Raw genomic sequence first — 27,181 nt, forward strand, 5'->3', positions numbered from 1 at the left:
AGTTAAAAAAAAAACATTACGGGGAGAGCTCAAAATACCAATACAAAATTTTTCCGTGGAAAAAGAGTGTAAGGAGTTCAGAGGCGAGATTCGGAAGATGTCCTGTAATTATTTGGTTGTGAATGTTTACAGCCAATCTGCTTTCAAAATCATAGGGGGAGAAACCGACATTAGACATTCTTTCTTCATAGTCCTTTGATTTAAAGTGACCAACGTGACTAAATTCTCTCAACCCAGGTTCTTAATCTACAACTAAAGAATACCTCCATGCATATGCATTCCCAATGACTAGTACTCAAACACTCCCTGTCACCCGTCCTTGTTACAGTTTGCAAAGTTGTGTTCAGATGTAGATATACATATGAAAGTTTGATATGAAAATGTCTGATTGAAAGGGCAGGGCACCGCAGTGAAAATAGTTCAGAGAATAATGCGAATGGAATGCAATAAAGGGAATGAAACGTAATGGGGGCCTCTCAGAATGTCTTACACATCGTCACAGGTAGGTCTAAGTCCATAGAAATTGATTAAAATATCAATAAATATTCAAAGCTATTTCAAAGGCTTGATTAATTTCGCCAGCAGATACAATATCATGAGGATAAAAGCATGATGCCAGCAAATATGCTAATTTTTCCCATCCATAAGGCGATATTACTGAAAATGAGTTGTCGTTTGTTTCCAAGTTTTTTCAGTCACACCCTTGTTCCTTTTCTTGAACAGTTCTTACAGGCGTATTGATCGTCAATCGATTAAATCAATTGTAAATATATGTGTACATATATATATATATATATGTACATATATATATATATATATATATATATATATATATATATATATATATATATATATATACACACACACATACATATGGCGAGTAATTTCGACGGAATTTAGCTCCGTCTTCCTCAGAAGAAACAGTAATTACTGGGTACTGAGTAAGATATACGATTAATACATTCATGTTTAAGATGATGAGTTGGAGATGCATCCAATTCTTTCAGTTCATTATTTAAATGTTACGAGTATTTAGAGCTGGACTACTCAAATGCATTACATCCCCGTATGCGCGCTAGGATGAGAAACAAAATTCAGCAACAGGGCGCTTGTGTTTTGAGTTGGAGGCTAGCAAACCGTTTGCCGTTTCCTACGCCTTCTCCTCGGAGCTAAACAATGGCCCTTGTTAGTTATTGGAAGGGACAGTGAGAGAAAGGCCAGAAAAAAAGGAATTTGGAGTGGGTAAAGGCAGGGGAGGAGCAGTCTGGGTGGGGAGGAATGGCGGAGGGAAGAGGTAGGTTTGGTGGGTGGGATAAGAGGCACTTTTCGGCCAGTTGTCTTTCTCTTTTCTCCACCCGAGGAAGGGAAGAGTAGTAGAAGCTTACAAGCTTCGGGAGGTAAGATAGGCGAGAAGTGGTTCAAAGGTGAACAGGTAAGGGACGATGAGGATCCTAAGAGAAAAGGAGGAGCTGGAGGGAAGGAAGAGAGGAGACTGAGGAAGACACAAAAGATGACTTCACGGAGATAATGTCTGGGCAGGCAATAGTCAAGGGTGAGGGAGTTGGGTGTAAAAAATAGGAATGGAAAAGGCAGGATATATTGGCTGTGCTCGAAGCTTCTGACCGAGCTTTTTATAATTTCTATAACAGAGAGCGTCACAAACAGAACGCAACGAAACAATGTGAGGGGCAGCGTAGGAAATTCTCAATATTTACGATGTAGTGTATTGAATAAAACGTACGTAGGGTGAGCGCCGAGCAAGGTGTTACGTAAGAACCAAATCAACCCAGCAATTTAATGTGGAAGGAATGGCGGCACAAACAGTTTTGGGTGATTAGGAAATAAAACAGTCACTGACTGTGTGCCGCGTTATTTAAAATACTTCTGAAACTCGGTTAAAATTTATTACCGTGAACATGTTTCGATTTCTAAAGAAAATATTGAAATGCATCAAATTTCACCGCATTTTTGTTTAGAAATACTACCAAAAGTTCAACAAACGCGGGAAATAGAGCCGCAACTGGCCTACTGGGCGTGTATCAGGAGGGATCTAGCATAGAAAATATGACTTCAAAACGCACCCCGAGGTGACAAAATCGATTATTTGTCAAACTATACAAACGCTCGCTCGATGAACCCCTTGAACAAATACTTGGGTTTTTATATTCACGGGCTACAGTTAAAGATTTACACGTTCCGCAAACACTCTACAGTTCCCTTCCTCGGATCATATTTCATCCTCACCGCAGCGAGGTATGGGAAACGCTCAATGTATTGGAGCCTTCGGGCACGTAGGGAAAAATGGGGAAGGTGAACATTTTCTGGGGACCGAGAAAAAGGTTGTGTGGGGCAACGCGAAGTATAGCCAGGGCCGTTGGAGGAGAAGAAACGGTGGTTGACGCGACCAGGAGGAAGATGTCCGGAAGGACTGGCTATGTGAATGGTGGGCAAGTGAGGGTGATGGCCCGGTGGGTGAGGCGGGGAAGAGGGGGTTTGAGCGAGGGAGGACCTGCGTGAGTACGCCCTCTGCGCCCCCGGACGCAAACCACGCGGCACCATACATCCGCCCTTCCCCTGCCAGCCAGGCGCCCCCCCTTCTTTCAAATCCCAACCCCCCTCGAGCTGGCCCTCGTGTTTTTCCTTTTACTTCCTCCTCCACCTCCATGTGGTTCCCACCCCTCCCACCATATGGCGAGATTACTGCCGCAATTTGCCGCGGCCGGTGGGCGCGAGGTATGTGGCCAAAGGGGTTGGAGACGTGAACCTCAAAAGTAGATAGCCTTCTCATTGTCTCGAGGGCGAGAATCCTTCCCTTCCCTCCGCTCCCTGCGACGAACCCTTGAGCAACCTGGAGTTAACTGCGGGAGGTGGATGGATCCCCGTCGGATCCTCGAAGCGAAAGGATTTTGGGTCACTCCGGGGATAACAAAGCAAGCAACAAAAATGGGTAGGATTTCTCTGCGAATTTTATGAAGATTTTTCCAAACAAATGCAAGGCTTAGAGGAAGGTGAGCACAGGCAGTAAGGAGAGCCATCATTTAATTTCACAACGAATTTCGTTCTCAGCAGTCGTGCCAGAAGTTATTATGAAACGCCCGACAGAAACCCAAGTTACGCTATAGAGCACATGTGTTTTAATGGATGATAATATAGTGTGCAGGGTACCTATTTTTCGCGGATTAACTTGAAGAATGAACTTGCAGATCTACTTATAAGGACTGCTTGGTTTATTTTGTACTTCAAACTTACTCTGTAGTAACAGTTTTGAAGGTACTCAGAAGCTTTACACTAATATTCTCTCTTATACCTAATGTAAAGTTATTTAAGTTAAAAATTTTTTTGCATGAATGTATACGCCACTATGGGTGTAGGTTGGCATAAATACGTTAATTTTGCATATGGATTTGTTCTCTTTTATGGGTGGAGACCTAACACCCTCCCTCCACACGCCCTTGCGGGGTATTATGTAGATGTAGATGGATGCATGGACATGTAATGAGAGATCCCTTGATGTTGCAATAATTAGGAATGAAGCAGAAAGCATAAATTACAATTATATTCTATAACACGGATTAAATACCAAATATTACTGTTCCATATTGAGGAGCCCTGTAGGTTTAATATTCATTGGGAATACTCATGTCGTTAACATACGTAATCAAAAAAGAAAACTCAGTTCCTTACAGAACTGGCAGTATTATTGGGTTTTCACTCATCTGAGGATTGCGTCCATGCACACTGAATGCTTCATTTCATGGAATTCTATTGCCACAGAACGAAGCATGGACTTCGTATTATATTCAATCCTATCTAGTCTTCATACCTGGCGGGGAGTATCATCAATTAAAAATAGTCGAGGTATTTTTGCTATTCGTGCTACCGCACTCGCAGGGTATTCGTTCACCAAGTGAAATCAAATTTAAAAAAGGGTTGATCCCAAAGTACTATCGAGACAGTAATGATAGTTTATATTCGTTTCCTCAGTAGCGTCCACGAAAACTTTAGGGACTGACGTCAATAATAACGCTGTGAAGGGGAGATTTAGAGACACCGATGTTTCAACATGGACGCGAATGCCCCAAAATCCACCGCAAGGGTGTGTGGTATGGGTTTCAAGCACCAGGTGGGAAGAGTGAGTGATAAGGGAGGATATGGGTGAGGAAAGGAAAAGGGAAAACAGTCGCTAAAAAACTATCAAATAACGTACAAATTTGTATACATGATGGAGCAAGACTCAATTGAAAACAACGGTTAATTCAAATTATAAAAAATTTAATTGTTATTGCGAAAAAATAAAATGTTTCCGTTCATGATTTTAAAAGCGAGGGACGTATTGGCAATTAATATCGCAATTAGTGCCCATGGGTGAGTGTGTCCCCCCGCTCCACGGAGTGGCGGCTCGCAGGGTATTGTGTGTGTAGATATACATGAGTTTGAAATAATCATCATTATATAGGAGAGAGAAAATGCTTAAAGTAATGTTTTGTTGACTTTGAAAAATTGGTCCATCCTATGAAAGTTTTATGATGAATCATTACCTTCGAGATCGAGTGACTCGTGTGTCCCCTTTCAAGATTTAAATGACTGATGTGGTAAAATACATTTAGAAAGGAATGCATCGACTATAAAAAGAAATATGTAAAGCTTTCCTTCAGGTATATTGGCTCCATTCTTGCAGAACAACGAAATCTGTCCCATTGCTTTCCATATTGCCTAACTACAATTTTAATTGAGGTTAGAATTTAACCCTAGCTGAGAAAAGTTAAATATATTTGGGCATGTGGGGTTTAATACCATTTAACGAAGGTAACTAAAAATCAGATAGCCAACTATTTCACTGAGAAAATGTCTTCAAGGAATATTTTAAAAACTAAAAGTACCCGAAGGGAGAAATCGTCGCAATTTTGTCAATGCCCCTTATATGGTGTGACAATGAAAAAAAACAGTGCTGGGATTAATTATGTGAATTATAGTGATTAATGTGTTGATTTTGCATGTGGTTTTGTTCCTTTTTACGAGTGGTGACCTGACACCCCCCGCCACACGCCCTTGCGGCGGCTTGCGGGGTATTATGTAGATGTGACCGAACCAAGCAAAAGATAGAACAGGTTAGCAGATTAAGGTTGTTGGAAAGGCGTGTACCATGGGGTTCTTGCCCATATAATTTGGCACCATAATAATTTCCTCTGTGTCACAAAAAAATCTTGGGTGTCTTGTACCTTCCAACCACCTACAGTAAGTTTTGCTAGCTCTCTTCCAGAATCAAGAGGCTCATAGCCTAATTCCTCCAGCATACCCGTGACGCTCGCTCTATCCCCACAGTAATTCTTGACAAACCTATCAGACCCTCTCTGAACCTTAGCCAATTCACCAACTAACGCCTTTTCCCATGGATCCCAGATGCTTGGACTGTGCTGCAAATATGACCTACCTAAAGTGAAGAAACGCCTCTCTGTTACTTTTTTATTACATTTTCCTACACCCTGTCCAATGAAACCTTGCTTCTTCAAGGCAGACTCGCACATTTATTTAATATGTACGCCCCATGAAAAACTTGGGATCATAGTAAACATTCAAGTAATCGACCTGTTCTGAAATGAGTAACTCGATCAGATCTATTTTCTAATGCACACCGAGTTTATCTTTTCTTTTATCCCAAAACTTCTGTTCTTTACATTTCCTGATATTGTATTCTACCTCCCATTTCGTACGCCACTCCGGTTCTGGTCTTAATCGTTAGAGAGTTACACGCAATCTGCCAGTGTCCTCATTTCCCTATAAATCACCATGTCATCTGCAAATAATCTAAGATTGCTGCTAACTTGGGAGCTTAGGCCGTTATGAAAAAGCGCGAGTAGAGAATAATTAGTATGGAAACAATTTTTGGCCGAAATAATTTGGTCGCTCTCTGTCATAGAGAAAAAAATTTTCTTTGCCACTTAATTTCTACTGGATATTTTTAGAAATAGCCATAACATGCATAAATGACTAAATCTCCGAAAAATATTACCCTGCTGTAATGCATTAGGTCGAACCGGAATGAAAACTAGGGTTTGAGAACATATAAAAAATGAAGTTCAAAATCTAGGAGGATCTACATTATTTGAATGATTTAAATGTATATTTATGTATGTATCTCGTATGTGTAAGTGTTTTGTTTGTGTGTGTGTGCGTGTTATAGCTACTAAAAATTTAGAAAAACTTAATTTTTGGTGTCGCTTTCCTGAGGTGCAATGCCCTGCACACACCGTGGTTTGCAGGGTACCATGCTGACAGCTAGGGAAGGGGAAAAATAAGTGCGAAGTCGCTAAGAAAGAATGAGTGAGGGTTTGTCTGTATTTATTTTTAATGGAAAACCACAGCACCTAAATATATCTCACTAAAACAGGAAGACATCTAAACCGTAAACCATAGTCCGGAAAGTAATGGTTTGAGTTACAGCTCGAACAGTTTGTATTTTAGGTTGGGGCTTAATAAAAGGTACCGGAAGAGGAGCTTCATCACATGACTAATTGCAAAATAATGTAGATTTATGATATTTCTCATCGTGCACTCGAGATTATGTGGGTGAAATCGAAATATCATCCAATTCTTCATTCGTCAATTTATCTTAATTAATTCCTCCCTAGGTTTAGGGGGTTCTCTTTCTACATGATACCCTGCTGGCCACCACTAGGGTGTGTGGCAGAGGGTGATTCAATTCCATGCATGCAAAAATTAATTTTTTAATAATTTTTAGTTGCGATAATTATGTAAACATTGAAAATTATGTGGATTATGTGTGATCGGCAGTGGTTTTTAAGTCAATTATTATTTCCGCTGGTTTATCAAAACTTGAAGCTATTATGACAGTGCAAAGCGACTTTTGGAGATATAAAGTGTTAACAATTCAGAAAATTTTAGCTTATTCGCTAGCATTCAAAGGATAGTATGTTGACGTTTTCTGAAAAAGAACAATTTGTACTATTACATACAGAACTCGATTAACCGTTAAATTTCACAGTAGTAGTTCCTTGACGATGTGTTAAGATCAGTAAATTAGGAATTCGACATCGGCATAAATACTTCGCGATCCACCAAAAATTTGAGTGGCAGGGGGTGCAACCACCAGGTGGGAAGGGTAAGTGATAAGGGACAGGAAGGGAAAAGAGAAAGATATTCAGCAAAAACTATCAAATAACGAGGGATTAGGTGTGAATCTCGTTTTTTGCCGTTAGCTTGATACCTATCAATGAGTCTGCAATTTAGTATCAAGAAAATGAATGTTATAAAAAGCATCCCTAGCCAAATGACTTTACTACGGCTAAACTCAATTATCATAAACCAAAAATTCATAAGGACACCCAAGAAGTAAATCAACACTTTTATATGGTCAGATGACTCAACTAGATGAGCTTTATTGATTGGAGCTATGCAATCGTAATATCCATCTGCGAATTTTCACATTTACCGTTTCCAAGAAATTTTACTATTGGTATGAATCTAGTATTTCGGTTCAGTAGTCTTATATTTAGAAAAGTCTCCAAATTAGAATCTATCCTAACAATTAATTATATCTGATCATAACGAGAGCCTTGCCAACCTTTTTCATGGTAAGATATAGTTGGCGCACGTAAAAGGGACTGTCAGAAGATACATATATAAGGAGGAATATTTACGTTCCATACGTTAAGTCAATGAACTACTGCAGAATAACTCTAGATAACTCTGCAAGTGTTGGGCCAAATTTCTAGGGAGCTTAACCACTATTTTAAGGCTTGTCAACTGCCAAAATACCCCAAGACCAATCAATCATTATAGCAGCGGTTCCAAAGGCAGGAATTATATTTCAAGGAACGCGCATCCCCCAAAATACGCCATTGTGTACCTGCGCGTGCGAAAGCGAGGGAGGCGGTCGTAATACCCGCAATTAGGTGGGAAAGTTACACAGTACAACTTAAGGAGCCACTCGCGAAGCAGGGGGTAGGGAGAAGAGTTATTCCTTCCTTTCTGTGCAAAGAGTGGCTAATCTTCGAGAGAGGGAGAGAGGCCTATGAGGCAATATCACGGACCTAAAATACACCCTCAGCTAGTAAGGATTTGAACGACTGCTTTGACTACCTATTCTGAGACTTCAACCTTGCTCGTAAAAGGACTTGATGCATGAAATATTCTAAACGTGTCAGGACAAGACTAAAGCATATTGATCTGCAATGATTGGTACTCCATAGATTAAAAAAGTGGAAGTAAGACGACCAAAGAATTGCCCTCAGTTATTTACAAAAATTTCTGAATAGTTCGATAGATTCTAAAAAATGCGACGTGTTTTTAAATGGTCCATGATAAATGAGCGGTTCCCTAATTTATCCCTTGGTTTGGCAATTGACCATACCACTCTCGGCAATGATTTTTACGAATATTATCCAACCATTTAAGAAGTGGAATATCAGCTTTTGTAAGTGGAGAGAATACTTAAGTCATGTTTTTTCCAAACGGCCATTTGTTATTAAGCTTGTTTTCATCCACACACTTGCATTCATCCACCTTTTCCTCAATGAAGTCCACACTTAGTACCCGAAAGAATAAGTGCAGTGACACATTGCTGAAGGTTACTACGACACTCACTCTTTTGGAAGAAGATTTTTTGCCATAAAAGTTTCGAATTCGAGTGACGGTCACTTCAAGCCATGAATTATTGAAAGACATTCGTTCCTGACGAGGTGTTCAACATTTCGTAATTTTAAATCGTAATCACGTAATTTTTACGCAACTCGAGCATAAGTTTTAGGTTCGCTGGAGGCGACTCCTCTTTGAGCTAACGCTGCAATCTTTTACTCGCCTTGAGATGCTGCAATCACCTGAAAAAGAGTGATTCGAGATCCACACCGCGCGTACGATAAGGGGAAGCGTCACCGCCGGCGCTGTTGGCTGAGCGGGAGACGACGGGACGAACGGATGTTGTTGTTATAATTACGCACTACCCAAAAATGACTAACCCCGTGGAGGATATCCAAAAGCACACTCACCCACGTGAGTAAAACTCCTGACTGTGTTGGCAGTCCCGGTGTGTCGTCCCGGGAGGTGCAAGTTAGACGAAGAGTGCCTCTGCTGATCATCCTCGTCCTCTTCGGCCTCGTGCCGCCCGCTTTGCAGGCTGTTGTACAACTCCACCATGGCGTCCGGTATGACGATCTTCCGCCGGTCCGGCCGGGGTCTCCTCGTGAAGCCGAACAGTTTCATCAGGTTCGACTCGACCGCCTGGACCACTTGATCCGAGGGCTTGGAACTAGCTGGGGCCGAGGTTGAGTCTTTGGCATCGGTCCGCGTTGAGGCGTTTAAGGCGAGCAGAACCATCAGCGGGAGAGACAGATGAAGGAGGTCGAACCCGCGCATGGTCGCTCACGCTCCTGGGGGTGGAAAGGAAAGATGCTATAGTTTGTTGGGGTTGACTCTCGGAAGGGAGGATAAGAGTTGCCGAACTTGACATGTTTGAACCGTTCAATTAAAACCAGGAGAACATTTTCATTTAAACATGGATGTGTGTCCGATTACTACTGGAAATGGTTCCACGGTCCACCTAATCCAAAGATCATTTTGTGCGAAGCCGGCGAGACCACCAGTCAAAATTAAGCGTGAAATAAATAAAAGTAGGGACGGGAGAAAGTCATTTTGAAGTCGTTAGAAAGGACGGAGATTTAGAATCACATAAATTCGTTCCAGCTATTTACAAATGTTCCCTACGCATAAAAAATCTTAATGGGCCCAAATAATTTGGAAAACTGTTTCAAGGAACGACATAGGGAATAGTGACGAGAATAAACGTTCTTCCGCCATTGAGAAGCATTGGGAATGATTAGCCTAAGTGCTGACTTCATCTAGCAGAAGTTGATCTCATCTTGAGGGATCAGATATTTTTCAGAAATGTCCTCGCCCGAATTCTAGCCTTCTAAAAAATCATACTTGTAATCTTGCGTGCGCATATACATCTTCTCCAGCCGCTAAAGGTGTTTGTGACGGGGTGGTGGGTCACCAGCCATTGAAGTAATTGCGTGGCATTTGTGGGCGGTAACTTCGTAAATGGAGTTGTTACCGTACATCGCAAGTTGACATATTAATAGGGCGTTATTTATTCATCACATAAAGAACATTTCGTCACATATGGAAGGTCTATGCACCCAAAACACGCAGTATATGAAATCTGTGCTGACAAAGAAAGGAGCACTCAATTTCGCTGCTTCGGGCAAGAACGAAGAGAAACAGACAAATACCAAAATAACTAAATGACTGATGGTTTTAGTTAGGTGTTAAATGGCATAATTAATCCTTTTTCCCAAGGGACAGGCCGAAGGCTCAATGACGAAAGTATCCACACTTTCCATATAAAAGTTCTTGGTAGCGACCAACTTCCTACTTTCAAATGACTTTCCAGAACTGACAATAATAGAACACCAAACATTAGCCCAAGAAATATTTTTCGATGAACTTAGCAGTTAAAAATCTCTATGGACAGATATATCATTTAAAAGGCGAATGTAAATGTACTTCTGTTTCAATTACTATTTGAAAATTAGGCGGGAAAAACATTTATCTTGAGAATTCAAATTCGCCGTTGTAACTATTTCTCCTGATTGATGACTGTCAATAAGGAAAATTGTGCAGGGAATAATTATCCAGCGGTTTACAGAATTCAGCCAAAATTAAAAAAAAATAACCCAACCAAATTAGCAACACCACCTTCACTATCGGATGTCTCATTAAGAAAGACTTCACTATATTCATCGATATAATGAAACCTACTTTTTCAATACCCAGTCACAATAATTATATATATTAGTTTTGTTGTATTTTGATGAAATCTACGCAAGATCTTCGAACATTTCCTTAAATAGTACACGCAGTTGGTTAAAAATATTATATTTTTAAATCTCAGTTTTATAATTACTAGTTATGAATCCAGCCCTACCAACCTGGGGAACTAAGAAATCGATGCCTTCATTAGAATATTATGGAATACATTAAAACATGTATTTCATGAGCAACCCTTTCAGAGCTATAGGATAAATGCAACCTGTAATGGACAAAAATGGTGCAACGAACACGAATGAATTTATGTATGAATGAAAATGTTTTAACAGAAAATATTAAAAATAATCATGAGGTAATTAGAGGTAAACTGGTGACACAACTTACCACAATAGAGAAAAGCATTACCAAATTAATGCAATTTAACTATATGTGTACTTGCCCTCTCCCTATGCGTTTTAACAGAATCATGATTTGCTTTACTCTCCTTCCATTTTTTAACTTTCGCGAGCATTACTGTTTGATACGGTTGACAATACCAGGGTTACCTATAACAAGGAAAGGCGACGCCTGGAATTCATGTGTTTCGATGAATTATGTCAGTTTGTACAGTGAAAATCGTAAAATAATAGAGACGCCACACGTCCTTGTCAAAGCAAGAGACAAACTCGTGTCGCGGAATCTGGGTAATGTTGATTTTAGGGTCGATTATCAGCAACGCAATGGCTAGGATCTACGAAATTTTGTCATCGTTGGGCATGTAAATATAAAGTCACTCGCATATTAAGGCCAATATTACATTAAAAATTAATTAGATACCGATTACGCCAAGAAGATTCTCTATTCATAATTACATAAAGTTCGGATATTTTACGTCAATGGTAAAAGCCAAAGTTTCTTGTTGAGCTTTCTACAAATCCAGAGTAAGCAGATTGAAATAACGTCTTAGATCGTGCGTCTTAGATATCCTTGAAAAATCATTTTAGCGGATAAATCCGCTTAAACGAACACTAGTAATATAATTATCTCAGTCCAAATCATTTACGACAAAATGGTGCGAGTGACTATATTTGTATGAGAGGTTGAGGTATGAAGTGAAAAAGAATAGGTGTTATTGCCATCCCATAGGTCACTTTCAGAATATCCTTGAAGAAAGGAGCCATCGAAGAAAGTACTGAGTAAAGAATGAGATAAAATTAAAAGAATATCAATTATATTCGTTAAAATTTTCATGAAAGAACCTCAGTGTGACGGAAATATAGTATGAAGATTATCGTGATCGCTCTTCAGTCACTTCAAGAGACGGGAAAAACCTCATAAGTTGTCATCTGACGCTGAGGGACTTATTAGGGCATTACCACTTGCGAAGGTGAAACACCACCGTAATTAACTAACAAGATATCTACTCCAGCGCTGGTAGAACTAAATTCTCGTTTTCTCATCGATTAGTCGAGATCACAGCAAAGCCTACCACAAAAATGCCATCAACTTTGATTTTAAAACGTCACCTGTCATACCTTGACAAAAATATTTTTCCGCGGTTACATAACTATAAGCTGGTGTCCTATGGTGCCACACGCCCTCTTGTTAGCCGGCAATATGCGATGTACCTGGAAATTTAACTCTTTTTACCTAATACGTTTGTAAAAGTACTCGATTCCAATAGTGCATAAAAAACGTCTCGACATCAAAAATAAGCCATTATCAAAGAGCAAATCCTATTACTATAAGTTTATTGACTACACTTGTACTTCCCGTGAATGCATTGGATGCTCGAATGTGGTTACTTGCTGATGCTAATTCTCTTAAATACACTTCCCAATTCCAAGAAAAATCATGAAAATATGTTATTTGAACCGGTGTGGAAGATTGAGAAGTTGGTTCGAAATTGCACACGATTAGGTTCGGAGGGTTGATTCCAATGGTCTGGTAAATGGTGGACAATACCATAGAATCAGCATTCCTTCTTATCGCCTCGCTAAAAAAGTTTAATGCAAGTGTAACTTGGTTTCCAATGACCTCCCTGATACACAAACACGCTGAAATCATTAGGGAATATTGTTTTATTGTAGAACTAACGTTTTTATAATCGTTGGCTTAATTTACAGATTTTGTAACATTTTCATTTATCAAACAGTCGCTGCATAAAAAAGCATTAATGTTGAACTTCTTTTACATCATATAGTTTTTTTTGCTAAGTGCATTCTACATACTGTTGTGGTGTAAGGGATCGTCATTTTATTTGAAGCAATTGAAAATTTTTTCTCAGTTTCTGACTAAAAAAACACACAGTTCTGGATTTCGACATTCGGCATTCTCGCAGTTATAATTGACACAGCACCAACTCATTCCGAAAACGTTTGAATATTATCAAATTCCCCTTAGCTACAGAGATCACACTTCTGTACTTCAGACGTCATCTTATTTTCGCTCCATCACGCGCGAGCTCCAATGAACTGTAACCGCGGACAGCAAAACTGAAAGTTTAATGAGCACAAGGACAGCAGCTATCAATGGTTGAGCGCGCGAGGCTCATGGTTCAAAAACAAGAATGAGTATCCGCTTAAAAAAACGGGGAGTCATTGATAAAACTCCTCTCAATATCAACCCATGCTGCAGATATAGCTCAAAAGGGGAGCGGAAACGGAAGAAGCGAAAAGTTAACGGCTTATTTCGCACAAGAACGATCACCGCACCACCCCCTTTCCCCTTTTCAGGCCACGGAAAGGAAATAAGGACGTTCGACAGTTCGAGGCACGTTAATGGGCGTCGTTTTAAATTAATTCCGCCGCGTCGAAGAGAGGGCGAACGGCCCGCGGTGTGATTTCACCGAGTGGGCCCGTCTGCCGGCCGAGTAGCGAGCGTCTTTTCGGCCAGGTAGGGAGAGTGGTGGTGCCGGGGCCCACGAGGGCCGCCTCCCGGTTCTGCCGGCCGAGTCTCCCGGGTCTGTGGAGTTCGGACGAGCTCGCCGGCGGGCAAGGCCGCCGATGGCGACGTATCACCGCTACACGCCCTCGACATCCCGCGCGCACTCCCTGACAACCAGCCGCGGAACTAACTCTCCACGTACTGGCGCAGAATAAAGCCTTTCCGAGCGTCGCACGCCAAAACACTCCTCCCCCATCCCTTAACTCCGCCAAATCCTCCTCACCAACTTTGTGTATTTACCAACACTCGCATTTTTAGAGTCAATCACCCCCGCTCTTGCACCCGATCGGATCTTACCTATAGATAATCCAAAGCACGTTTATCCCGTCAGTTCACAGGCGGCAACCGATGCACAATTCCACGACGGTGGTAGGGTATATCCAAAATGAAAACGTTCTCATGTGGCAATCCTTTGAGCACGGACACCGGGATATATTCCTCTTGGGTCCCCTTTCGGAGGAGCGTCTCCAAAGTGGATCCAACTGTTCCATCCGCAGAGATGTAGCGAACCAAAGGGAGCCCCACCGCACATCAGAGGACACATCGTAGCCCCTCACCTTTATTCGTGACGCCCTCCCTCAGTAGGGGACGGTCGAGTTCGAAGGATACAACATTCGGGAGGGAAAAATCACTGCCACAAGAAGGGACGCCTCTCTCGAGGCCCGACCGCTCTCCCAGCGGCCATCCTAGCACACCCGACGGAAACAACTGGGGTATGAAAAAATAGTAATATGCTCTTCTTTTAATGGAGAGCCGATTTTATACTTGGGCAATGGAGGAAGTAATATCCTTTTTTCCCCCTTCGGCAGCTATCACAACAACCAACACGACACTGCGATCGCAATCAACACCAACGATCACGCACTATTTCTATCACGTCGCGGTACTCCGATGGCACACGTGCACTGGTTCCGTGCAGTCTGGCTATTCCCTTCGACCCACAGGGTTATCTCCTCCTCTCTCTCTCCCCCCACCCTCCCGGGCTCTCTCCTCCCACCCCCATCCCACCGCTCGCCCCTCCCTCCTCGCCCTCACCCCCGTCCAACCTCTCCCTCCCCTCCACCTCACCGCAACGCCCCTCCCCCTCTTCGGATACTCCCTCAATGCACACCCCGTAACGCCATTCGGCTCAGCATAGAGAAAGCTCACAACAGTTCCCTCTCCTCCCATCTCCTCCGCTTCCCCTCACCCTGAACAACTCTCCTCCCTCTCCCCCACTCACACTCTTTCTCTCTCTCTCTCTCCATGCCTCTTTCTATCTCTTGTCTTTCTCCTCTACCAAGCAGCAACCAGTTTCTTGCCAACCTCTCTCTCTTTTCTCCGTTGTGTTTGTGGTTCGGTTGGTAGCTTCCTCCCTACGTTCACCTCCCCCACCCTCCTCTTCCGCCCTCCCCCTTGCCCTCCTCATATCCTTCACCTCTTCCATCTCTCGCACTCTTCGCAGTAAACCGCTGTCGGCCACCCCCACCGGTCCGGCCCGTGAGAAGGACCCACACTTCTCGCTCGGCACCCTCCTCGCCGCACCTCTCTTTACTCCTCATCCATCTCATTCCGTCTCATCTCGGCAGCAGTGTTTGTCTTTTTTTTTACGTCTTCTCCGGGCGATGAATTCTCCCATTTCGTGCCCATTAACTTCCGCCGCATCAGAGCGAATCTTCCGCTTCTGGGCCGGGAATCGAACCTGCAAAACTCTTGGGGCTCAGCTTGGGGTCAATCTACCCAGCAGGTCAAGTCAACCAGCACCTTGCTCTTTAAACCCGCGAGCGGGTGCTGTCTTTCCCCCCACCTCTCCTTCTCCTTTCCACGTCAGTCTCCGGCGGGGGAGCCAAGGTTGGCCATGACGGAACGGCCCGCCGTCGGCTGGAAGTTGAGATGATTGAACGGATAGCCGCTCCACACACGCATTACGACTGCGTACGCGCGTTTTCCGACGGTCGTAGGCGCGGGTACGGGGCGCGGCGAGAGCTCGCTGCTGTTCCCGCGCGCGCTCCCGCGGGCAGACCTTCTTCCCACGCGGAAGCTGGATTTGGAATGACGCCGGTGCCCGAGTGATGTTCCACTTCCTGCTCGCCCCCTTCTGACCCTCCTGTCCTGAAACTCCCTCCCCTTTCCTCCTTCATTTCGGTGGTTTTTTCTCAACAAAGACCATGCCTTAATTTATGTTTCCTACCCTTGATCAGTTTTGCACCTAGGTAAACACTTTGTATCTGGCTCAGGTTTCTTGGCTTTAAATGAAATCACGCCAAAGTGGAATTTTTGAAGTCGGCCCTAAAAGCTCATTCACTCACACCCGAGAATACATGCACATAGTTTCACCTTTTAAAGGCGATTACTTTCGTTGCAGGGTGTGCGAAAGCTGACCTTTCTTATGGGATGACAGATCAATGTTACCATATCGCCAAACCAACGACTAATGCCATCTGCAATTCGCACAGGATTACCGTCGTTGCTGGTATATGGAATACCGTTTTTCAAATAAAAGTTTCACAAGCGCTGAATATGAGACTTATTGCATTACGATTTGAAATGAATTAAATTGATGCGTATATTATGAACATTATTTGATCAATAGTTGATATATTCATGAAACACCAACACTGGACACATGCCAATGGGTTGTTTTTGGGATTATACCGCCTGAAGTTCGTACCTAGTTACGTCCATGTCTAAAAAGGAATTCTAATAAATAAGAAGATCGACCGTTTATTCATGGGGCATAGTATTTACTTTAAAATATTGAGTTAAGAAAGATTAACACGTCTTGAGTGCAGAAGTAAGCTATATTTTTTTTGAATTTTGGTGAGAGAGAAAACTATTTTATTTTCCTGATCACAAAATCATAACGTCAATGTCATATGGCTAAGCACCTCGTGATTGGAAGATTACTTAGATCATCCTCCATTATGCATGAGGCAATACAGAGAATCTACGTGTCATTTGGACTCAAATCATTTTATATACATTAATGGCTCAAGAAGAAACCCTATTTGTTAAGGACACAGCATTATAGTGAGAAATCAATTCTGCTTGACCTTGATAGGTAACCAACCCCCCATGCCGCTGCCGGGCGTATTAGGGGGGTGTTAGGGAACGAGGCATGTATGTAGAAATAATAGTTCATACATACACTTGATTAAATGTTGATTCATATACAACTATCATGTATATATTTGCCTATATATATATATATATATATATATATTTTGACGATGATTTGGTGATGATATGATTTGGTTATATATATATATATATATATATCATGCAATATTTATTGCGCTTAGCCAAATCATCAAATTCTACAATTCAATTTAATTTTTTTGAGCTTCGGGTTATATTTTTTATGCTTGCGTGTCGTGCGAGAGAAAAACGAGTACTTGAATCTGTCTGTGGCGTTGTCTGCTTCTCTTATTTTATCCCAAGGGCTTAATCTGCAAACAATATAGTTTAGTCCCATAGTAATGTCCTCTACCAGTCTTTCTTGATCTCTTCGAGTACTCCCAAACTAATGTCTCAATTCTTTCCCAAACTAATATCTCCAGCGTATTCGTGACACTCACTCTCTTCCTGCAGCAATTCCCAACAAACCTAGCAGATCCTCTCTGATCCTTATCCAATTCAGCAATTAACGCTCATTTTGCATATATCTTTACATGTAATTTACTGAAATGATCATATTCATATTATTGCGCGCGCGCATACACACACACACACACATATATTTTTTCAGTGTAATTCACGTGTCCTCGGTACTTCAAGTGAATAAGAGCATCGGCCCGGCAAGTCGAAAGATCCTTGGTTTAAGTTCCGGTCAAGGTAACTTTTTTGCGTTTGTAATCTGGTCGATTCCGCCTTCCCCACCATTCCTGTGTTTTTGTATTATATGTATTCCTGTTTAATTTATCATAAGGGGACATGGTTGTCTAGTGGGCAGGGAGTTAGGCTAAGTCACGGAGTGGCCGGGTTCGATTTCGAGTGACACCTCTGTGCACCGAAGCTGTGTGATTTTTCGGCTATCAGGTCTACCATAGGCGGCAAAATGGAAAGGAGCTGGATCCTTACCCTGCGAATTTCACTGGATGTTGGGCTTCGTAGTAGGTGAGCTCCACGCATCATTTCAAAACATATGGGTTGTTAATTGTAGTATAAAGATTTAAAACAAAATATAAATTCGGGGAAATCTCAATGGGAGTTAAGGAAATAACTCCTGTTCGAGATAAAAGTTTTGCCCACAAAATTTCCCCTTTATGCTCTTTCCTAGAAAAATTTGACCTAAAGGTACGGTGGCCAGCACTCGGCCTTTGACGAGGGCTCACCAATGCCACCTGGGCTCCAGAGTATCCAACCTTTCCCTCCTCGGGAAGAAGAAAAATTAATGGACGTCCGTTGAAACAAGCGGATCTTTACAGGAGTGGCCGCGGTTGGCCCATGGAAGGAATGACACTCCTACGTGAGAGCTTGTTTCTGGAAAGGAAGGCTCGGAATGCTTCTTGAGCGATATCGGGACCTCTTTGACGACGACGCACAGGCATGGAGCGCAGCTCTAATTTTTATAGCAAGTGGCCGAGCTCCATGACTATTTCTGCTCAGTGATTGAAAAATAATTCTATGATGCTAGGGATGGAAAAAGTTCTATGACCATTTGTTTCTCTGATCATACTCTGATGATCTACTTCTGAACACTATGAGTGTTAAGGATTTTCGTTTCCCAATTAAATAAAGTAATGCCTGTAAGAAACAGAATTGCGATGGTGCGCGGATATTTTGTCCTGTAATTTAGCTCAATTGTCTTTGATTAATTTGCGAACGTGTTTTGGAAATTACAAAGGATAATATTCATTTTCTTCATACCCCACCTTTGAGTTCAAATTACTAACAACGTCTCTTCTTCCATTGACTCATACGTAAATGGTTTTTCACTATCGGTGAACGTGAAGTCGATATGAACTTTAAAATATTTAATAATTATGGCTAAACCTCACTCCTTTCCGCGAAAGGTTTTAAGAATAATTTGAATTGGAACTATTAATTAACTCTGGATACCTTTTCCTTTAACACTAACCTAAGCTCTTTTTTACATTGTAATTTACTAGTGGAAAGCTAGGATTCGTATCTCCAATCGCTTTCTCTTCAACATGAATACGAAAGAGTCGGGACGTTTTCGTAATCCACGATAAGAGGTCTAAAAAAAATCATTGAGCTCGGACAACACGAGCACTTAAATTCCTCGATTGGCCGACTTTCGACGGCCACCGCCGATGAGTTTTCCCTGAGTTGGAGCAGTGTGAAGGTGCATGTAGGTTCCTTAATGCGTGGTACCTTTGAAGACCTTATGCGTCAGAAGTGAGATTCTTATATATTCCCCCGTCGCCACCACGGGTTAAGTTGCGACAGCTCTTGGCAGGTGCGAAATAGGATGCGTGCCTGTTGAAGACGGCAGGCGAATTGAGTAAGTGGTCCTGCGTGGAAGTGGCTATAGGGTAAACCATAAGGCAATAGGCCAAACCTTTTCTTCCCTCCTCTCTCCCACTCCACTCTCCGCCTACACTAACCACTCTGATCCCACTCTCCCGACCACGGCTTCTCCTCGACCTTTGACCAAGTTGCTTATTGCCCTTCTCGTAGATTCCACTGCGCAGGTGTGGAATCTTGGTCACGTGATCCATAGGAAGGGCTGAAGAACCGGCGAAGGAGGTGGGAAGGGTGGAGTGCGTGAGTTAAAGGCGAGTGGAGAAGGAGAGAACATGAGGGATGGGAAAGGCGGGGCATCCAATGGAGCATTAATGCAGAATCCATTCGTTTTATGCAAAATTTTTAAGAGATATTCATTTCGCACTCGAAACGCGTTAGCCTGATGATTAGTAGGTCTGATAGAGGGTCCCGTCACCGATGGTTCACCTCGCCGCTTGGTTCCTCCTTGATAAAAATTTCAGCTAAGGAAAAAGGAGCCGGTAATAAGAAATTAGGACGGTGGTATTCCCTTTATCTTTCTTAAAGAAATTATCGCTTACCCCTGTACCATTCTGACTTTTTTATCTCCGCCACTAGAAGGAATAACTTACAGGGTGAGTAGACGCTCTTTTAGTTTACTTATACGTATTATCACGTATCTCCTGTCCGGCCGCGTATGTCCTCTCTCATGTCCTGCGTTTGATGATGACCTTTTTATAGTTAAGACTTCCTCCCTCAAAATTGACACGAAATGAAAACTGCACGCGCATTTTTAAAACAGAGGTATTTGTTTGTTAAGTCTGTAGTGCGTGATTATAATTTTTATCGCGTTTATTTTCATTTGGCACGAGTTTTCACTGACTATTCGCCCATGTCCTTTCATTAAATCTAAATGCGAAAAGAAAAATCTCTCACTTTTTCCAAGAAGATCGGCGTGGACTTGGATCAGTAGAAACTTTCCTTCGACTTCGAAGAAAGTGATTAATATGCTTGATTTCAGCGTAAGACGTCTTCAATATGCCAGAGCGAAAGTGTTATTTCCTTGAACATTTAATGACTCTGTAGACCTCCTCTCTTAGCATAAGAAAGTAAGCATCATGGCGTTTCACATTACTACTTTCATTTGTAATATTTATCACTACGAAAAATTTGATTTGACGGCCAGATAGAGTGATATTATTTTCGTAATATATTGTGAATGGGATATCCACCTTTTTATGAAGTGTTCAATTACGATTTCGTGCGAAATGAAGTAACTGCGTGCGCAGGGTTATTAATAATCACCCCTAATGAATAGAAATACTTGCAATAGTTTGATAGTAGCTCGCACATTATGTTGCAATTATTTTGAGCACTTATACGAAAACATTGTTTGCAAAAGGAATGATAAATGAAAATTAAATTTTTCGATTTCAGTTTTTGGGCTGCCATCTTTATTTCTCTTTGAGTTGCATTTAGGAAGCTGCTCAGAAACTAATTTCAGAATTAAACAGGACAGAGAAAATCTGCCCATTTTGTGAAGAGTGATTATGAAAATTATTATATATTATTGCATTGCCTTGTTTGACATTCACTGAAAACGCACATACGATATACACGACACAATATTAGATAAATAAAGTTCATTCGAGTTTAGAACTGACAATGAGGGGATACTTTAAATTACGTACTTTATTGGCAGGAGAGCCAAAATCGAGGAGTTAGTGAAAATGAACTACCGATGGGGCCGATATTAGGTATCCCTTTTCTCTCGCACAAATCCTGACAAGTGCAGTAGGCTATGCATACGACATTCGACCTTTCCAAAAATTGCTCAGTACAGAACATCCATTAAACTAATGTCTAATGGCTGGGTGCCTAACAGCTTCTGCCGTTCACCCTCGTGGCAGCTTGCATATTAAAATGTAGGTGACTGAAATAATACCCTTTCAATCTTTTCCATTATTTTGTCTTTTCATCAAAACAAGAGTCTTTTTTGGCATATCCCAACATTTCCCCGTTATAGCATCCATTTAAAATGCTGGAGGTTAAAGTGTCTCCTAAGTACTTAACTCTTTTCGAGCTACCAAATTAAATTATCGGGTTCCACATTCCTCACGCTAGTTCGGCATTTTATATTCATTTACTTTCACTGCTAACAATCGTAAATACAGCAATTTCTTATTGACCAAAATATGAGTGTGTTATGATATCATTAATGGTGATTAACATTTGCTGTGCCAAATCACTATCATGCCAACAAATAAAATACCCCAGCATGCAAAATATGTTCACTTTGGAAATTAGCAAATATTTTAGCAGTAGGATATTTTTACCTAGAAAATTCATGAAAACTCAATATTATTATTTAAGGTTTCCTTTCAGTGCAAATTCCATGCTAAAAATATGGCTTAGCGGTCACTAATAAGATGTTTCCAACATTCGTCCTATATTTCTCGACTATGTCGTCATGCATTAGTAATCAACATGAAGATGTTAGTTGTTCACCCAATTCTAAGCCTAATGGTGAGTTTATAATTCAAATGCGATATTTCGTAGCTCAGCCATAAGAATACGATAAGATGTTCTGATAGCTGCAAAAGATAATCTTTTTGTTTCAATTAAATTATTTAAGACTTGCAACAATTGGGACCAGGAGAAATCGCATTTCATCTCCAACGAATTACTCATAAAGATATCCTCACTTCAAGAAGTTATGTTTTAAACTCTAAATTTTTTTGGCCTCCCTTTGATATTAATTTGTCTCTCAGCTTGTTTAGAATTGAATGGATTCAGGGGTAAATGGTGGATAGCGTCACCACTTTGAAACTAAAAGGGACCAATTTTAAAATAAAAACACGTAATGGTTTCAGGAAAAAGTGATAATTATTTGATTTATTGTAATCTTTTAAGGAGATGAATCTCTGCGGCAAGATGTACCACTTGACTAGCTGAATAATCAATGGAAGTTTTTATTAGCACATTTAGGGTGAGTCATAGAGGGAACCTTTTGTATATTTTTGGTAGCGTGTAGAGTCATAGCTACTCTAAAGCAATGTCATGGGTTATATTGATGAGGAACTTAATGGTTATTCTGGCTAGCAACAGATCCATTGGACAGCGCCCTCTGAGACAACGCTGCAAATTATTTCCCATGAGGGCGGTATAACGGAGATAGCACCGTCAATTAACTCATAGTTAGCTGAATAATTATAGTTTTTCTTTCGCGGGTTTTCCCTCTTACAATTTCTCGTATTTTCTGGTTTGGTCAATTTTGAATGCAGGTTTTTGCAGTGTTAATAATTGATACTGGTAGCTTTGGAAAGCTGCTGCGTCGTCATTAGGGACTTTTGGGTCCAAAGTTTCGTGTTCTTTGCAGAAAGTATCATCAAGAATGATATGGTCAGCAATGTATGCAAAAGCTTGAGCTAGAACCCCCCTAATAACGACGTGGAATCTCCCAAAACCCTCAAGTACCTTTCTGTTTTGATCTTCCTCAGCTGGATTGTAGATAATAAGGCGTGGCATATATCCAATTATATCCATCCCAGTCTTATGAAGACAAAACACAGCAGCTTATAAAATTCGCCACTTCAACATTCAATACTTTGGAATTTGCCCTTAGTACTGCGTGAAATGCATTCTCGTGGGAGCTCAGTAGCGGTGTAACGAAATATTATCTTCAAGGGCGATCATAGGATGTGATCCTTTTCCTCAATGCTCAATTATTTTTATCATCGCAGCGTTATTTAAGGAATTCTAAAGTTTTAATTAATAAGCTCCTCTTCTCCTAAAGTTTAAAGCTCTCTAAAATTTCCTCCAAATTCGAGTTGGCATTTGATCGACGGAACTGTCGGAATAATAATCAGATATAGTATTTTTACAAGGTAAACCGGAATAATCTTTCTTGTTATACATATATTGCGTTATATTTAGCATGAACCATTTTTTTCTGCTATCTTTCGCGGATTATATCAAGTATTCATGGTTAATTTTTCTTCGAAGGCCAATATTTTCAAAACACAAGGGAAAAAGATTATTCAGCATTCTGTGGGTGTCGTGTTAATGAGCCATCGGTTTTTATCCTGATGCTTTAGCGGGCTATAATTCGTATTTGCCCCTGAAATCATCCAGTACTAATGTAGCTACTGAATCTGTTATTATAATTGAAATGAAAACTCCACCATCATTATGGTTTTAGCGAAAATTATGTATATCTAGCTATAAAGGTCTGGAAAATACACTCCTTTATCAATATTTCAGCCAACAAGGTGTCATAATTAGGGAGAGAATATATGTAGAGAGTTTTTTCATTACAATTTTTTTAATTAATGACAGTTTTTTCTGATGCTTTTTCTTTTTCCGGGGCTGCCCATTGTACGATATTTCTCACATACGTGAGCTACTTGTTACTGAGACCTCATGCCATACATTAACTGCCTCCAGGAATATTTTTGGCATTTTACATCCAGTAGCGCACATACCATCATTTTATTGGAATTATATCGTATTGTATATTGTTCAAAATCCAGCAAAGGACTTTGACGAAGGTAAAGGTTCAGTTAATACTCGCGTAAAGATGAGGAAATAGCATTTTAGATTTATTTAGCTGACACCTGTCAAAAGTCTCGCCCCCAGAACAAATTTCACTTATGCAGGTGGTCAGACAGATGCTCAGTTCCAGGAATTTTAAAATGTGAAACTAGCAAAGAGTTGGTTACATTAACATGTGTATATGGGTTGTTAAAAAGCTATCATATCAAACTTACTGCATTCACAAACACATGGTACCCCCCTGCAAATTATTACAGTGGTGTGCTGCGAAGGGTTTTGTTGAATCCACGCCAAACGATGCCGTTTTATAGGTATATGCATTGCCAAAAGTGGGATAGAGTTAGGAAATAGCAAAGCAAATACATTGGAAATATCAAGCAAACAAGTTAAGAACAACTTTATGTGAGCTACTGAATAAACTTGTGATTGTTAGTTTAAAGTAATGAATATGCCCTGGCATAAACATTATGCTATTTGATAATATTGAGAGATAATTACCTTATTATCAAAAATGTCTTCGGTATTCGACTCTTTTCACTTAGAATAGCAGAGGGTATAGTTTACTTTCCTGTTACTTGGTGCTGTCATTTGCACAGGTAAATGTTAACATTCTATGCTACTACAACTTCGACGTTCAACTTTTATCCTCATGCTCATCAAACTGTCCGGCGTTTCATATTACGTGAAACGAGAAGTACTAAGGTAAATTAAACAAACTATTTTAGCGATAAATAAAATATTTTAGCCAAAATCAAAAGATTGTGAATCAAGGAATATAATAATATTCACTGATGCCGATGACGTAGTTTTATCATCATTACTGCGTTACGATCGCTTTGCTTGAATGCGGGAATAAAACTCAATAGTTGAATTGATTTTAATACTACTATCTAGAGGCTCCGAGAGGATCGTGAAACCGTGCGATTCCAGGAAATTTTCGTCAGACAATTTGTTTATGCCTCAACGAATGGTTGATGTTAATCATCTTTTTCCGCTCCAGAGATTCGTACGACCAGCAAAACCATGAAGTGCTGCGAGATAATTCATTCACGCTCATTGGATTTTCTCGCCTTTAATACCGCGATCAATATGCTTGCCTCAGTCGAGTGCAAAAAAAAATATTTCTCGCAGAAATGTGCGTTATGCAAATTATCGAATCGTAGGAGAAACTCCGCATCATTTCATTCGCATACCGCGCGGGCGATGATGCGACATGAAAAGTATGAAATCCTTTCGCAATCCCATACCGATACTCATTTAACTTTGTGATCGTCAGTCTTTTGATGACGAGTACGTGAACGATTTAAATCGGACGGAAGGAAGGAGTAGCAAGAGCCAAGCACTAAGAATTGGAGGAGTGAACGTGCAGGTGCGTGATGGGAGATTGAGATGGAATCTGATGAGGTGCAGGCGGGGGTCTGAGGTGAGGGGAGAGTTTGAGGGAGCGGGAGGAGGGGTTAGTGGGGGGTGGAGTGGCCGCGGGTGAGAGGGAGACGGTGGATGGGGAGTGGAATGAGGACGAGAAGATGCGGCCACCGCGGTGAATGTGACGCAGGAATGGAGGCTTAAAAGTCTCTTCTTGTCGGGGAGAGTGCGATGGGTGCGGGTGGGAGGAGGTGCGCGGTGTGGGAGCAGGAGTTTAAAGGAGGGGTGGTGGGGAGGGGACGGGAAAGGGGAAATGGGATTGGAGGGAAGGGGAGGTCCTCAGTAGCGACTCTGTCTCGAGGGCCCCTGGAAGATAAAGTCTCTCCAGAGGACACGTGAGCAGGCGAAGGAGGGGAGAAGGAGGGAAGGTACGCTACATGCTTCGGAAAGTCTGTCTTTGGTGACCACAGACTGCGTGGCTTTCAGGGGCTCTCTCTCTTTCGCCTCCCCTCCTCCGCCAACCAGCCTCTTCTCTCATCCTCGTTTCCCTGTCCCTCTTCCCAGCCTCCTCTCTCCCTCCCTCCCTCTCATTCCCTCTTTTCATTCGCCCTTTTGACTTCAAGCCCAACACGCTCATCTTTCTTCTCTTTTCATTTACCTCCCCCCCTCTCTCTCTCCTTGCCTACTGTGTCGTGACGACCTGTCCTTCGGGAACCTAAAACGCTTGTGATGTGAATAGTTTTTAAAAACACGAAGAGGTTGGCGAGCGTGCCTTATGTAACGTTTTAAAGCGTCCTTTCCTGTTGTGGTTCTTTGATCACAGGGTGTGTAATCGACATTTTGACTGGGTTCTGATGGAAGATAATAATAATATCTCTATATTAGAAAATATGTTTTTGCTACAACGTGATTTCTATGTGAAATTTTTCGGTTTTTCCGTATTTAAATCATGTTGTACATTATTATATAGTGATATTGCTTGAGACGCTTTTAGTATATTCAGTCTTTTAAAATTGGGTGGGAAATCGTAGACGTGCTACAGTTCCGCGCATCTATTTTTCTTCTCGTCCTTCTAATGTAATGCGAAAAGTTTGACATTTATGGGAACATTCATTTATTTGTTAAATATTCACAATATCATTGGATTATTTATCATAATAATAGAATTCTCCGGTCAGCATTTGTTATGGTTCTGACCTGATATCAATTTAATTGCTGCCAAAACATTATTTCTTGAGTGCCTCTGATCTGAAAACCATTTTATGGGGAAATCGAGAAGAAAGATCAGATGTCGTTTTAGAATTGATTTACGTCATAACTGAGCATTATTTCTCAAGATTCCTTCGAATTTCCTCTTCAAAGTATAGTGCCGTTGCCTCAATTAGTGTTGTCAACAGCATGCAATTGAATGAGTGCTGAAATATACTCCAGCTATCCATATACTGCTTTTAAAAATCCACTTGAAACAGGTTTCTACTTTATACAGGATCTTGAACCTATACGGTTTCTCCGTAAACGGTTTCCGTCAACACCCTTCGAACACTTCATTCATCACAATTGTCAGATGATTTTCGGTGCCGCCTGTAAAAAATTGCTCTTCCACAAAGCTTTTAGAGGAAAATGAATGGAAAATCAAACTATTGATCATTGATGTTTTCTGAAGTATTTTTTTCCAACGAGAAATGTTACCGTTAGGACGAAGGTTTTAGCGGGTTAATTCTAGTATTTTGGAATTTCAATCGCTATTAATCAATTCAGTCTTCAAAAATGAGGCATTTGGAAGAGAGAAGCGTTGTGAAAATCGAAGAATTGCAATTTGAAATAGCAATGGATTGGGAGGAATACCTTTCCTCGTGAGAAGTATTTCTTCTACGTAGCTGCGTGAATGCATACAATGTGTTTCCTTCATGAAAACCCCCTGATTTTCAACTTTTAATAAAATTAATGCCTTTAACCTTCATTTTTATTATATTTGCCAATGGCTCAACCGCTGACGTAGACGCAAAAGAACTACCCAATTCTTGTATAAAAAGGGTTTTATTGAAGTAATTAGCGGTCACCAGCCTCAGTTACTGGGTGATATTAATTTAGAGGCGAGGGCGTCATATACAAGTATTATCAGTGG

At 41.1% G+C, this 27,181-nt stretch overlaps 1 protein-coding gene across 2 annotated transcripts in view; it reads right to left on the reverse strand.

Moving 5' to 3' along the window:
• Positions 1 to 27,181, reverse strand: part of LOC139700075 (protein decapentaplegic-like) — a 95,063-nt gene that overhangs the window by 4,790 nt on the left and 63,092 nt on the right. Inside the window, exons 1-2 of one of the 2 annotated variants that reach the window (XM_071598566.1) lie at positions 14,008 to 14,618; positions 9,006 to 9,386 (exon numbers count right to left, since the gene is read on the reverse strand). In XM_071598566.1, coding sequence (XP_071454667.1) covers positions 9,006 to 9,372 — 367 coding nt within the window. In that variant the 5' untranslated portion in view covers positions 9,373 to 9,386; positions 14,008 to 14,618. Of the gene's footprint in view, positions 1 to 9,005; positions 9,387 to 14,007; positions 14,619 to 27,181 lie in introns of those variants that run through there. The other variant, XM_071598567.1, reaches the window with a different exon arrangement.

Source organism: Hetaerina americana, unplaced genomic scaffold (assembly GCF_022747635.1).
Source record: "Hetaerina americana unplaced genomic scaffold, ioHetAmer1.1.p SCAF_10, whole genome shotgun sequence".
NCBI lineage: Eukaryota > Metazoa > Arthropoda > Insecta > Odonata > Calopterygidae > Hetaerina > Hetaerina americana.